Here is a 15,243-nt window from a genome sequence, read left to right on the forward strand (position 1 = left end):
GAAATATGTAATATTTATGGGTTGCTTTTTTCTTTTTAAGCTTAAACTTGCCCTGATTAAGATAAACATCTCTGATTTGGCTGCAGAAGAGAAGACCTGGAGAATAAAGTCCTGCAGTGTGTTAAACTGTGATATACCAGGAAATATGGGATATCCTATTGCACATCTCTCATGCCTGGTGTGGACTGGGGCAGGACCACTGAGGATACAGCTGCATCGCTCTGTCACAGCCGTACAGCTCCCCTGAGGCCGGGCTAGTTCTGCTGGGAGGACTTAAAATAAAATGAAGGTGTGAAATAAACCACTGTTTGGAAGGATCCTGGTGTGAAAAGTACTTTTTGTACCTAGGCTGGTACAGGCAGCCAAGTGGTACATCTGTGCTCTGAAGAACTGGGATGCAAACTAGCTTCAGTTCAGCTACCACTCTGATGCAGCTTCTGTTTGGACGTCTCCACAGTCTGCCCTGTGACCTTGAGACCTCAGCTGGATGGTTTTCTGCTCCCTCCCACCGTATCTCAACACCTCAAGACATCTCTTTCAAAGTCATTTGTCACTTAAGCTCTGCTGTGTGACAGTGAGTGTTTATAGTGTGATTACTTTGGTGGATTAATTTTTTTTTTGGGGAGGGGGGTGCTACTTCAAATGAGCTGAAGTATTTGGAATAAGTTTGTAGTTGATATTTCAGATTTCTGTAAGTTTGTTCTCCAAATGAGATGCAAAAAGTATCTGCAGATTGCCTTACTCTCTTGTCACTGCAAGTAAAAGATTCATCTGTTGAGGTGACTGTGTGGTGAAATACATGTTCAGAAAAACCTTCCCTATAATTTTCACAGATTTTTTTTTTTTCCCTGTTATTCTTGCCCAAAATGCTGCTTCTATTTGCAGGCATTTGGGTTGTTCTGTAAAACCCTCTTGTCAAGTTCAGCAAGTCCTTTGGTGCTGTGGTGGGTGAGACCAGAGCCCTCAGGGCTGGGCAGGGTTCCCAGCTTGACCAGCTGTTGTCTGCAGCTCCTGAGGGACACTTGGTCACTTACAGTCTTCATTTGACTTTTGAGTACTTCCTGGATGAGAATGGGGGACTTACTGATGGCCTAACTCTACCATATTGCTCTGAGCAGGGACATAGGCATTGAACTCCACTTGACTCCTTACGGCGGATCTGAGTTGTAAAGGCTTTTTTGTTTTTAGATGAAGGGATGCCCTGTAATATTTCAGCACAAGGGATGATTTACTTGTTTCCTTCCCCTTCTTGTCCTTGAGTAGTTGTTCTTAGTTCTGACTATGTGCTTGCATTTGATGCTTTAAGTAATACATTCTTGTATAAAAGAAGCAGCTGCCTAGGCTCTTGAGGTTAATAAAATGGACAACAATGATAAGTGGCCTGGCCACACTAGATATAGTGTGGGAACCAAGAAAAAAAGGCCAAGGAGCTAGTTCAGAAAAATGAAAGATTAAAAAAAAATACGCCTTGCTGAAAATATTAATTGTGGAATACTGCAAGTTGATTTAATATGAGACATTGCAAATATTGCATGAGAGAAATAACACAAGTAGCATAACTTAAGAGACATAAGATGAACCTTTTTATTGTAAAACTTACAAGGAACCGTTAATATAAATGTGGCTTGTTAGCCAGCCTGCTGGGGATTGCTTAATTTGCTTCCCAGTCCCTGGAGAGATGACATATAACTGTTAAAAAACCACAGGGTAATAATGGACCAAGTGAATCTGATCGCTGTCTGTGATCAGTTTTAGCTGTAGAGGTGAAAAGCTTATGCTGTTTCTGTATCTTTCTGTCTGTAACCACTTATTCTAGTTTGAGGTTTTTTTTTTTTTTCTTTTTTTCCTTTTCAGCCTTACTCAGTCTATCACTCTGGCAATTGCGAGAGCCTGAGACTCAGAAGGAGCTTTACAAAAGCTATTAGCATTGCTGCCTCTCCTGCAGCTTTGTATCCCAATACTTCTTCTTCTCTGCCTTGGAGTCAGGCACAGGCTTGCCACTTTATATAATATCTAATGTGATTAGGATGTTGTGCCATGGTTGGGTTCCTAGGTTTTGCTAAAACTATGCAATATCTATTAAGTCATTGTTAAAACCCTTACTGAGATACTGATGGCAAATACGAGGGTTGGTGATGATCAGACACAAACTCTACCTGCTAGGGTGAGAGACCCTGCATGGGCTCTGGCCACCACCAGTAAGTGCTGTTGCATCTGCCTGTGTAAATTATTTCGAGTTCCGTTTGGTTCATAATAAAGGCAGTAAAATTGCTATGGCAGCTGACATGGACTTCACCGGAGCATCTGAAGTGTGATGTAATCTGGAATGCAGGCTCCCCTTTCCATCATGTTTAATAGCCCTGTGTCCAACATAGTGCTGAGTGGGTAAAAGAAAAAACCCCAGCACTGCTGCTGTTGCTGGGGCTTGCTTTGTCCTGTGGTCGAGTAGGGAACTGTGTTTTGGTTTTGAAGATAATTGGGCTGTGTGGTGCTCACAGGGCTCTGGGTTGACAGCCCAATAAAATAATCTCTTGCTTTAGAGTAATCAAATATCTAGAATATATTTTTCCATTTTCAGCACACTTGCTTAAATCCTGTAGCAGTAAATAACAGGTATGTGATCAGAATATATATGCCTGTAGCATCTTATATACATACATTTTTACATTTATTAATATATAATTAAAAAACCAAAATACATTTTTTCCAGTAAGAGACCTTTTAGAGCTTAGTCAGTAAAATGGAAGAGTTATGATTTATGTTTCCCTGTCCTTGCTGGATACATTAAGAAATGGAAATAATGATGGGGCTGTGGCCCAAACATGGGATTTCACAGCAAGAATAGCTTGGCTGTTGCGCAGATTTTCTTTGTGACCTCCAGAAAGTCACTTTTAACCTCTTAACTTCCACTTTGTTGCCTGTACAGTATGACTGCTAGTGCAAAGGGACTGTGCTGGGCTTTTGTAAGCAGGTAAGTCTTTTAAAAATTCCTGATTCACCCAAGCATCATGCACTGCAGTTCACTAGCGGACAGAATATCTTCTTCATTAACTCTGCACAACATGTGTTTTTTTTTCTTAAGGCCTCCAAATATATACCCTCTCATGTCCCTATCCCCTCCCCTTCCCCCCCAAAAGAAAGCTGTTAGGTACGGTGATTGAAGCAAGGACCAATAGTTGATTTTTAATCCTCTCTTTTTTCCCTTCCACCCTTCCTAGGATGCAGGGGCTTTAATCCAGGATGAATGAATGCTACTATGATAAGCGCATGGACTTTTTTTATAACAAGACAAACACTGACACAGTAGATGAGTGGACAGGGACAAAGCTTATTATTGTTCTGTGTTTTGGGACATTTTTCTGCCTCTTCATTTTCATTTCAAATTCATTGGTCATAGCAGCTGTGGTCAAGAACAAGAGGTTTCATTTTCCCTTTTACTATCTTCTGGCCAACTTAGCTGCTGCAGACTTTTTTGCTGGAATTGCCTATGTCTTCTTGATGTTCAACACTGGCCCGGTGTCTAAGACATTAACTGTTAACCGCTGGTTTTTGCGTCAGGGTCTTCTGGACACCAGCCTGACAGCTTCCCTGGTGAATCTTCTCGTCATAGCTGTTGAGCGGCACATGTCGATAATGCGGATGAAGATCCACAGTAATCTCACAAAGAAGAGAGTCACCTTTTTAATTATATCCATTTGGGCCATTGCTATTTTCATGGGTGCGGTTCCTACCCTGGGGTGGAACTGCCTCTGTGACATTACTGCCTGCTCATCCCTGGCGCCTCTGTACAGCAGAAGTTACCTGGTGTTCTGGAGTGTCTTAAACCTAGTCGTCTTCTTCATTATGGTGGTGGTTTACATAAGAATCTACATGTATGTCCAGAGGAAAACTAATGTCTTGTCGTCGCACACCAGTGGATCCATTAGCCGTAGGAGAACCCCCATGAAGCTTATGAAGACTGTTATGACTCTCTTAGGTAAGAGACTACAAACTATGACATGCAAGGCTGGCTGTACCAATGAATGTGTTTATGTGTTGAGTTTTTTTGCCTTTCTTTAAAAACAAAACAAACTCCAACACCCTTAAACCAAACAAAACCAAAAAAAAATACCCTCACCGAACTTCTAAGTGCTGGAAGCATTTAGACTTCTCTCTGCTTCAGATAGTGAAATAAGTGTTGCACCACACAGAAATGCAAAGTAGAGGACTGGTCAACACATTGAAGAAAAGTGGCTATTTTGTAGGCAGCTTGTTACAAAACACAAATTATTACAGGGTTGGCTTTTTTTTGGGGGGAGGGGAATACAAAATCACTTTGGAGGAAGGCTTGTGAAGATTCACAACTACCTAGTAGAACATTTTCAAATAATGTTCTTTATTATCTGCACAAGGCCATGAACCCTATGGCTGCTGTGGATAGTTCTCTTTGCACTTCTTCCTCTTGGCTGTTTCCTAAACATACTAACTTCTTCCCCCGGAAATGTGCCTTCACTGGGGAAAGGAGAGGATGCCTGACAGAGATTTGCTTTGCAAGGGGAGATTTCACATTCATTCTGTGAAGGTTGCATAGTGCAACATACTTTCAGATGATGATAGAGTATGGCCTTGGATCTCTAGATCATGGTAAGAGATTTGACCTGGGCTCCACCTTAGAGACACTGTTGGTATTTGGGCAGCTCAGATCACTTCATCAGCTAATTGTGATGCAGCTACTTATTAAATTAGAGACACACAGAGAAGATGATTGATCTTTGGAACAAAATACTAACTGTAGCAGTTGATTTTCCCCAGGAGGGGTTGAATCTGAGCAAGATGTTTTCTGGAAGCCTGGCATCATGCAAGTGTGGCTCATGCAGGTTGCTGCAGGTGGAACTGGGGGGACACTGGGATACTTGTGAAGCTGGGCTCAGGTGGTGGGGGGACTCTAAAACCACAGATATGGTTTTACCATTCTGACGACTGTTCTGATGTTGTATGAGCCCAGCACAAGAAAGCTGAAGCTTTTAGGAAAGCTGGTGTGCCTGTGTACCCGGGACACACTGGTGTTGTACTGCAGCATGGTAGTACTAGAGAGCTCTGGGAGAAAAGTGTTACTGTTCATGGAGGCAGGACTTGTCAGGGTAGGAAGTTCAGGCTGAGGACACTATTTCCCATGCAGTATATGGATGTTGTTTGCACAGTCTGATACCTGGTTCTCTTTCTTCGCGCCCCCCCCCCCCCCCCCCCAAAAAAAAGATGGGGATTACACCACATTGAAAGTACACAGCACCTTTGTCTACCAAATGATATTTTAAAATGCTTTAGAAGCTGAGATCAATTAAACTTTACAGTGCCTGACCTTGGAAAAGAAAGTGGTCTGATGGTTCATGCAAGTACAAGGTTTTTTCTACACTCCTGTGTTTTCTGAAGTTGGCTTGTCCACTGCCAGAGCCTTCTACATCCCTCCCCACTTGTCCTTCCTTTTTTTCCCTTGATGTTATGGCATCTATAGAGAAACAATGTGGTGGTTGTTCCTGTCCCTGCCTTAACTTGCAGGGGTAAGATTCGATCTTTTGCCCCTCCTGAAGCTCTCATGCAGTGAAACTTAAACCATCCACCTGGAAAAGCCCCGCAGAAAAACACTGAATTGCTCCAAATATGATCCTTCCCTAATGCATAAGCATCAGGTAAACCATAGTTAACTGCTGCATTGGAAAGAGACACAAAGAAAAGAACTTCTTAAAAAGCAGTTCTCCGAGCATTTCTGTTGAAGGCAGAGCTGCAGGCTGCTTTCTGGGAAGTCACATAAAAAGAAATCATCATGCAGAGCCTTTTCTAACTTACACGTATATTTATATAGCTAATATTACTTTGGTTTTGTATAAGGTGAGATTGGAAGGTGCTGAGTGTTGGAATAACACTGTTAGCTCCCAGTGCCCCCTGTGCATGTTTGCAGGTCTGAGCAGAGTGGTGGTGTGCGTGCTGATGGAGCTGATGTGGAAGTTGGAACGACAGTAACGGTGGCTGCTGTTTGCTAAGCCTTTAGGGTCCTTTAGCCTGTGGCGGGTCTTCAGTGCTCACCACGTCCATGCTGCTATGTGGAAATAAATCCCACTTTAAACTTCATTTTCAGCTTATTCTTTCTTTTACTAGGGAGAGGGGCCTTAGGACAATGGGTTGGTTTAAGGATCAACATCAGTTTTCTCTTACAGAATATGGCTTTTCAGCCACCAGATTAAACTATAATTCAGGCAAAGCATTTAATGATATTGTGTGCTGGGCCAGGTAAATTTAACTCTCAAAGCCTGAGTGCTCCTTTAGAGATAATAATTTTGTATGTTTACTTTGTTGGTCAGAAACAAAACCAAAGCAGAGAGTCCTTCAAAGAAGTCAAATTAGTGCATGTGTTCCTGGGTACAAGATCTACCCCAAACTCCTGTCAGAGGAATTGTATCTTGGTATGCTCCTTCATATAAATTCTCAAAATTTTGACTGAGAGGCTTTTTATAAACATTTATTTATAGGAATAAGAATTTATTTTTTAAAACAGTTTGAAATGTGCATTCCTGGCCAAGCCATTCAAGCACACTGTGCAAAAAGTGTTAGGAACTGAACAGCACGTTTTCTGGGCTTTCCAGTTACCAAAGGAGTCACCACCAAGTGACCAAAGTGATTCTTCCAAAATTCTGCTTATATCCACTGATGCAACAACCTACAGCTATACGCAGCATGTGGATGTTGCCCAAGGCAGTTACTTTTAATGGCTTGTTCCAAAGTATCTGGAAGTGCTTTGGAGTACACACCTGATACGGTCTTAACTAAAAGTGATTCCAAGATGCTCTATTGCTGGATGAAGCATGATGAGAACTGTGCTCTCTTGGTTTCACGGGAGGTTCAGAACAAGATCCTGCTGCCCCATTGCTGTGTGGAGGAGGTTGCAGGCAGCTGGATGCTGTGACTGCTGCTCCTCCCATCAGCCTGCACTTCCCTTCTTGGGGAGGCCAGGCCTGTGGCTGACTGCCCCTCCAGTAACACATCGCTGTCCTCTCCGGGTGTTCTCCTCCTGTGGCCCGACAGTTAAGAGATGGGGGAGTCTGGGTTTCAGTGTGACCTCATGGATTCCTGGTGGTGACACCTGCAGGTGGCTTTTTTCACCACCCTTGGGCTTCCACGGCCCCTTCCACAGGCTGGGACTCAGGCCCCTGTGATCTCCCTCTTTCTACCCATAAGCCCCAAAAAAGCCCTTCAGAAGATAGGAGCAGCTGCAGTGACCTTCCCTTTGGCTTGCTAAACCATAGGAGGTTACCTGCTTTAAACTGGAAGATGTGAAACCTAGCAGAAGGGGCTACAGTCCTCTTGGGCTGACCTTGTGGCACAGTCCTAGCTTAGCCTGTGACTGCAGCTTTGAACAAGGGTGGCTGCAGGTGTGTGGGGATGTGATTTTTCAGGTGGTGTGTATGCGGTAGCTCATCTGAACTTGGCAGAGAGATTCCTGAAAAAAATTGGGGTGGATGATTTTCAGTTTCAGGGAATTTATAGTTTAATTGGTGACTTGCTGTTTTAACTTGGGTGCACATGTGGCAAAGGCAACTGGATGCTACTGCACTCTTTTTTTTTTTTTTTCTTTTTTTTCTCAGCATTGGCATGCTCAGGCACAGCTTTGATGTGCAGAGTTTTATGACATGATGCTGCAAAAGTATCAGTAGTGTTTCCAGGTACACAAGAATTCATTTTCAAGCAGAGATGATGTAATCTGCAAGAAAATCCATGTTTAAATCTAATGGAAAATCCTCAAACTAAACTTGAGGCATTGTGATACCTGATCTCCCATAACCTGGTGGGAAGACTCAGAGCTGTTGTTCTGATCCATGTTGCAGCCAGGCTATATTTCGTGTTACTTCTGTGAATTTTAGAGAGTCCCAGACATTAAATGCTTTTTGGAGTATGGCACTTTGTCAGGGAGAGGAGCTCCTACAGGACAAAAAGCCAGCAAACAAGAAAATCATCAAGGGGCCAAGACAAAGGTGTGTATTGAATGCTTAAGCATGGTTCCCTCTGAAAACTGTGGTAAAAATAGTAAAACCCGAGCAAGGCTGTGAGTCTGAGCCATGCCTCCCTTTCACCTCTGCAGTCCTAAGAGCAGGGTGTGAATTCTTGTTTTGTCTCCATACACAGCAAAACGTATTTTTGATGAAGTCAAAGCAACAGTGCCATAAAAGCATTAGCCAGTCACTGTGACACTGCCACTGCGTTGCCCCTGTCCTTCTCTTCAGTCATGGGAATTGTGCAGAGAGATGTCTGCACATCTTTTATCTTCCCTTACTTTAGCCACTGAAACCTTGTAGGGTTTTGCCTGTATAGGTCGACAGATATACATCCTAGGAGTTCCCAGACTAATCCTGCCTACAAGCTTGGGGTTTTGTTTGAAGAAGAGTTTTTCAGTGTCTTTTGTTAAATGTGGCTTTGGGGTCTGTGCCCTCTCCTGCTGACTGCCATGGAAGCAGGGTTGACCTTGCATGGTTTGTGGTATAAGTGGTCAAAATGCTTTCAGTGCTTATTTTAAGGAGAGTTTGTTACCATCTTAATTTCTGCATGGAGCTGGTGTGTTGGCAACTTTGCCAGTGAGCCTTGGTGGCTAGTGAAAGCTCTCTGTCCAAATACTTACGGGACACTTAACTAGACACAGTATTGTCATCTGGGTGGTCTGGTTCCAGTGCTTGTTAAATTGGATGGGATTTGCTGGTGAACCCCAGGGCAATAAATCAGGACAGTGTTTTCTCCATTGTAGACTGTAAGAGAGAGTTGGTGTTGCAACTGCTTACTCAGCATGCTGGAGCCAAACCAGTGTGTAGTATAGAGACTGACCAGAGAAAACAAGTGTTGTGGTAGCAGTTTGCAGCTCCTGATGCCAGTGGGCAATGGAGGAATGTTACTCATGTTCACCAGTATCTTAAAACTAACACCATGAAATTAGTACTTAGCATCACAAAAATCTTAGTACAGCAAACTAGAAAATGCAGTTTCTGAAGGAGGTGGTCTCTTGCCTTTCTGTTCTTTACAGTATTGCCTGGAACATAGTAAATCAGTTGGTTGAACTTTGGACTCCAGGAGCATAGATTTGCCATAAGATTTGTGGTACCTTGTCCTAGATACATTTTTTCAGCAATTCTAATGCTCACTAAATCACGTGAATTTACTTTATATACCATTATGGCCTGCCTTTCAGATGGGCACAGTGTCCAGTAAAATCCTCAACGGGGAGAAGTGTCCAGTGCTGCTGAAACCAGCTAGTGTGCCCAGCACAGTCCCTGGGCTGCCTGAGGTGCCACTGAGTCCTGGCTCTGATGCTGCCAGGGTCCTGCCACCAGCCAGGCTGCCCTCCTGCCACCAGCCAGGCTGCCCTCCTGCTGCTGGCTTGCACAGCTCAGATGTGGAAAAAACAGCAGCTTTAAAAAAACGAGCTGGCCTTGCTTTCTCTGCTAAAATTGTTAAACAGATACCAACACCCCTGGGAGAGCTTTTTAGCATGTAGCTGCTATCATCCTTATTTGTTTAATTATTTTTTCTAAGCCCAAAAAAGGGGAAACTCTGCTGTTATAAATGACTGGAATTTCCTTAGTACGTTGTTCAAATTGTGACTGTTGTGCAGAGCTGTAATTTTCTATTTCTGTACGTCAGACAGCAATTGTGGCTTGTGCAAGTTAGTATTACTAGGCATATGGCTACTCCTCCTTGGGCTCAAGGCAAGGGACGGCAGGCTGCGGTGCTGGGGGCAGACAGGGGGGCAGATGGGGCAGTTTGGGGCCCCTCCTAAGCTTGTGGTCAAGGGCTGCGTTCGGTTGCAATGTTCCCCCTCCCCACCAGTCCTGCCCACACCCTTGCCTTTATGGTGGGGATGTGCAGTAACATGGAAAGATGCAAACACAACATTGAACTTCCTTCTAAGCTGTGATTTCTATGCTTGTTTCATGTTGTCTTCACTCTGTCTAGTATCTCCTCTCCCCTTTTTTTTTTTTTTTGAGGGGCTGGTGGGAGAGGAGTGTTTGTCCTACTTGGCATCTTGCAGCTTTTATCATCTCATTGTGTCTCACTTCTTTCTCAGGGGAGCTGCTCTTATTCCTGTCTTGCTGCTGAAAGGCAAGGACCCTGCTGCTCCTGGGCTTGTCCTGCCATTTCTTGCTATCTTGTGGGGAAATGCCTCTTTTACAGAGTTTTATTGTCATCATTGTCCCCCACTGCTCTCATACTTCCTCACCCTTTTTGTCTTTTTTTTGCTTTTTATTGTGCTTTCTGTGTTCTTTCTTTGCTCTGACTGCTACATTTTTTGGTTCATCTTCACTGTCTCATCTATTTGTTGTTTCTTTCTCACTTTTAATTTATAACTTAATTTGTTTCCTGAATCCGAGTTGTTGGGTCTCAAGTACCAGCACGCACAGCCTGGGAGGGAGCAGTGGAGAGGGGTGGGCTCTGCTTTGGCCAGGGAGCTGGCTGTGCTCGTGTGTTGCAGCCAACGGCGTGCATCCTACACTAGCTGTGGGGTTTCCAGTCAGGACACGTTTAAATTCTGTGGCTCTTGTTTCATGAATTGGGCACTATGCACATAGCTCTGTGCACAGCTCTGTAGTGTGACAGAAGACACATCTCTTCTTTGGATAACATTGCAGCAGAGGTGGAAGTGAGCCACCTGGTATCTTCCCCTCCAGGATATAAGAGAGAGAGATGAAGAGAGGAAGTCCGCATTCAGAGCGCCAGTTCTCTGCTTGTTAGTGCTCCAGAGCTCTTGTTTATTTATCAGCAAGGACAAATCACTGCTGTGATGACCTTTCCCCACTTGTGTTTGAGCTGATGCTGTCAGCAGCTGGATCCTTGCTCTCCGAAGCCCTCTGAAGGCTGCCCTGCCTCGTGCCTAGGGCTTGGCAGAGAAGCTGTAGTCACTGTAATGTTGCTACTGTTGCTACTGTCATTAGAATTTTGTCCTCTCCTGCTTTTATCACTTTTGTGTAGAATTTTGATGAACCCAGTAATCTTATAAGATGAAAAAAACCCCAAACCTCTAGCAGTTTGAAGTATTTTTTTTCTCTCCTTTGTTTCTAGGTGCCTTTGTTGTCTGCTGGACCCCTGGGCTGGTTGTCTTACTGCTCGATGGTCTGAACTGCACCTACTGTGGGATTCAGGATGTTAAAAGGTGGTTTCTTCTCTTGGCCCTCCTAAACTCTGTCATGAATCCAATAATTTATTCATACAAAGATGATGAGATGTGGAGTACCATGAAAAGGATGATTTGCTGCTCCTCTGAGGACAAGAGCCAGGACAGATGCTCGTCACGGATCCCCTCGACAGTTCTCTGCAGGAGCACAGATACCTCAGGGCACTACATTGAAGATGGTATTATTCAGGGGACAATTTGTGGAAAAGCAGATCTTGGTGACAAAGGAAACTCCTGAACTATTCAAAGGACTGACTTGGCTGGAAAAGGAGAGGGGGAAGGGAGAGGTTTTGTAAGAGAAGATTGACTGGCAAAGCTAGTAAACAATATATCTACTTCGTTCCAGAGCCTAAACTCCAGTGTTAACAAAAGTTCTTATAAATAATTGCCTGATGGAAAAACACTTTGTAATGAAGAAAACTTTCTGTGCTGCCGGTCTTTCTCCTTTTTTTTTTCTTTTAAGTACCTTAATTTTTTTTCTTTTTTTTTTTTTTGGTATGAATGGAATAAATACATCTTGGAGACTTTTTGTGCATGGAAACAGAATGTAAGCAACGTAGTGAGACCCTCCTTGAGCTCTTACAGAGAGAAAATAATCCTGTCTCAGTGTGCAGGCTTGGCATTTGTTGGGTATTTATGCTTTGAACAGTTTCTGTGCATACTGAGGAGGATGGTAGGCTGGGTTGGACAGAATTATGACCTGTTTTCTCGGTTTATGAAGTTCATGAAATGGTCCATAGTTACCTTCTCTCTTCCTCCTCCTTATCTTGCTTTCAAAATAGGTAGTTTGATTGTTTATTAAAGCTATGCCAGAAAGCTGGCTGTGATGGGAAGCCCAGACCAGACACCAGTGTGTGTATGTCCAACCGTGGGTTGTCAGGATCTCAGAGTATGAAAAGCACAGAATCCATTGTTACTTCCATAGTGGGGTGAATGCTGCAAGGAGATCCATGGCACTCTGCTGCTGTTGTGTAGGCAGATGTTGAAGGTGGATTAACAGAAGAGCAGTGTGGCTGTGTTTATTATGCTCATTTCTTACTTCCCCAGATAACATCAAATGGGTGTGCTCACCCCTTTTTAACTACTATGCCACTGAGAGAAATGAAATCCAAAACTTTGTTTTAAGAGGGTGAACTTCTAAGGGAAGTTGAAGTATACACATACACAGGTTCAATCAAGCTATTTAAAATAGAAATTAATTTACAGGAAAAAAGCCTGAAACCAACCTAAGCCCCTGCAGGAGTAGAGTGCATTGATTGTCTGACCTTCTCTGGAAGTCTCTCACATTTAACTTCTTTTTGCAAGCAGGTCTTACTGGAAGGTACTTGAAGAAGAGGCTATGAAACAGCAAGTGATGACAGGCTTTTGGCATTGTGACTAATCAAGTCTAGTGTTGATGCAGCCACAGCCCAAAAAGCTGAAATCTTGACCTATGGAGTATCCTCTAATAGAGGATCCAGACATTTTAAAGCTCTAGGGTAAAGTTGTTAAATTTAAACTTTTAAATTAAAAATTGGAATGTAGACTTCTCAGTACTCTAAAAACCTGGCTCCTGCTGTCTGGTTTCAACAGCAGTGAGCTCCCTGCTACCCGTCTTAATTTCAAGAGGAATTCCCTGTGCTGTGTCCCAGAGGAAGTCTGATCCCTGGTGTTAAAGCAGGTGACCATAACCAGAGGTCACTTTGGAAAGTTGTGGAAGTTTTGACCACTTGGAATTGTTGGAGAACAACACAGGAGCATATTGTATGAGGCTGAAAGACAAAGATCAGTTGTAGTTTGGGAAAATTATTCCTTTGTTTCAACTTGCTTGTGGATATCAGGCCTGTGTTGGTCAAAGCAGAACCAGCGCTTGGCTCAAAGGCTTGAGTTGCAATTTTGTAGAAGGTGCTGAGGGATTTCATAGCAGGCCTTGGCTTACGAACACAGCAAGCCCTTGTTCAGAGAGCTCTCCAATAACACAAGTTACCCTGTAGGGATATGGCCTAACATTTTGAGGTAAATGCTGTATTTCCGAGTAATGCTGAAAAGGTTTACACGTGGTTTTTTGCCATTATAATGCAATGTTGTTGTGCAAATACTACTTCATTAATTTGGTGTTTTGAAAAGTAAGTAAAGTGGTGCTTTCTAGAGCCAGTGGCATTGCAAAGGCATAGCATGCAAGCGTTCCTGTCCCCATAGCTACCTGCACTGCACAGTTTGTGTTAACTAGACTGAAGCTCCATATACAAAGCTAACATAAAATAAAATGCCACTTCAAAATAAAATACTTGTTTTGTTTCCTGTTTGGATGGTGAACATTACCTGGTACTACAGCCAGTAGTAGGTAGCTGCTGTTACTCGTGTTTCCACAGATCTGTCCAAGCTAAAACTGATCAAACTGCTGATAAAAGTGAAGATGGGGAAATGTTGTTGTGTGTTGCCATGTGGAGGAGGGGATGTTTTAATAAAATTTTCATGTTTACTAGCAACACAGGGCAGTGTAGTACTTGGTTGAATCGGGCCCTGAAGAGAGCTTGGATGAGGATCTGCAACATCTGGAGCAGTAGAGAAAACACTACGTCTCTTCTTCAGAGCTTGGGATTCAGGCTGCAAAATAACCCCATGTGGATGATTTTTCCAGATAAGCAGGAAAAGATGACTCCTGTAAAGGTAAAGGACTGCATTGTCTGTAGAGCACCTCATCGGAGGTCTGGCTTAACATGTGAAGGGTATTAATGATCGTTCTGCCACAAGTAAGTGGGAGGATTTGAAGTCTGCACTTTTATTCTTTCTGTTATCTCATTAAAAAAAAAAGCCAAAAACCAAAACCCCACCAACCCCCAAAGCTTGCAAACTGGTGCTCTGTGAATGGCATTACTAGCAGTGTGTCACGCCCTCTATTTTGGGCATGACACAGAGAGCTGCTACCTCACTGTCCACTACTATAAATTAGGATGTGACATGACTGGGACAGGAAACTGATCTTGCATCAAACTTTCCTACAAACTGCTACAGCAGAGGCTGTATAATGTTTCCTATAGCAAACTGTCTAAACATCCAGCTACTCACGTAGCAATGAATTTCTTTTTAACTCCATAAACATTTACCAAAATAGTTTGTCTCAAGGAAAACATTAAAGCACTATTTGTACGTGAGGGGGAAAAAAAGAAAAAAAAAAAGAAAAAAGCAAAGGGCAGTTGGTGAAAGCAAGTTCTGTGGGGTTTCCCTGTTGCCTTTTTCGATAATATCCCAAAATAAGAGATGTCAGTATCTGTTGACTTTGCATGTGTCTGCTCCTATTTATGTATGTCCGCATACTGAAATGTGAGATGAAATTCATTCTTTTGGGAAAGGCCTTAGTGTGAACGCCCACAGAAACCTGAGGACGTTAATTCTTAGGAGGCAGACGAAAGCAAGGGTAGAGTTACCATTAAGTTGGATAGTTACAAGGTTTTGTGTGTTTCTGGAGGCCTGTCTGTCTCTGGGAGAGCCTCCAGAGCTGCTCTGTGGTACTAAGTGTAGCGAGCAGTTATTTTTACAATACGTCATCTCCACAGCAATTATGGTTTGAAAAACTTTGTGATATTCTCCTCCTCCTTTTCCCCTCTCCAGCTGCTTGTCTCCCCAACCAAAGTTGCTCTTCCAGTTGTCAGTATGTCCAGGAAGAAATGCTCCACGGCTTTTCCCAGGGCAAAGGCGCATGGTCTCTCCTCCGCGGTTAGCTCTCCCATCAAGCCTGTGCGGTCACGATCAATAGAGATGCTTTTCAGAGAATTATTATTAAAAGCTGGGAACAATGGGGTTTTATTTTACACTATAGATCTTTTGAATCTTTCTGGATAAGCAGCTATACTGATCATTGTTTAATAACCGTGTGCGTGGGAGAGAAGTTTCTCTAGGATCTGCACTGTCACATTGGCCCAGGTGGTGTGGGTGATGAGTCCCTCTGGGAGAGCGGCCAAATTGCTACAGCCTGAGTGTCTCTGAAGCATGGCTTCCCCACTGCTTTGGGGTTGCTTTACCATGACTGCTTTTCCCTCAGTGTAGGGTTTGGGTTTTTAGAGGGATTGTTTTTTGGT

The 15,243-nt window shown here is 43.3% G+C and overlaps 1 protein-coding gene across 1 annotated transcript; it reads left to right on the forward strand.

Annotated features, from left to right (window-relative positions):
• The first annotated feature begins 487 nt into the window (after positions 1-487).
• Positions 488-11,423, forward strand: LPAR3 (lysophosphatidic acid receptor 3). The gene is made up of 3 exons (XM_010084064.1): positions 488-574; positions 3,219-3,976; positions 11,074-11,423. The coding sequence occupies exons 2-3, from the start codon at positions 3,241-3,243 to the stop codon at positions 11,421-11,423; spliced, it is 1,086 nt and encodes a 361-aa protein (XP_010082366.1). The 5' UTR covers positions 488-574; positions 3,219-3,240.
• The last annotated feature ends 3,820 nt before the right edge of the window (positions 11,424-15,243 follow it).

This window comes from Pterocles gutturalis, unplaced genomic scaffold (genome assembly GCF_000699245.1).
Source record: "Pterocles gutturalis isolate BGI_N339 unplaced genomic scaffold, ASM69924v1 scaffold24930, whole genome shotgun sequence".
In the NCBI taxonomy this organism is placed as follows: Eukaryota; Metazoa; Chordata; class Aves; order Pterocliformes; family Pteroclidae; genus Pterocles; species Pterocles gutturalis.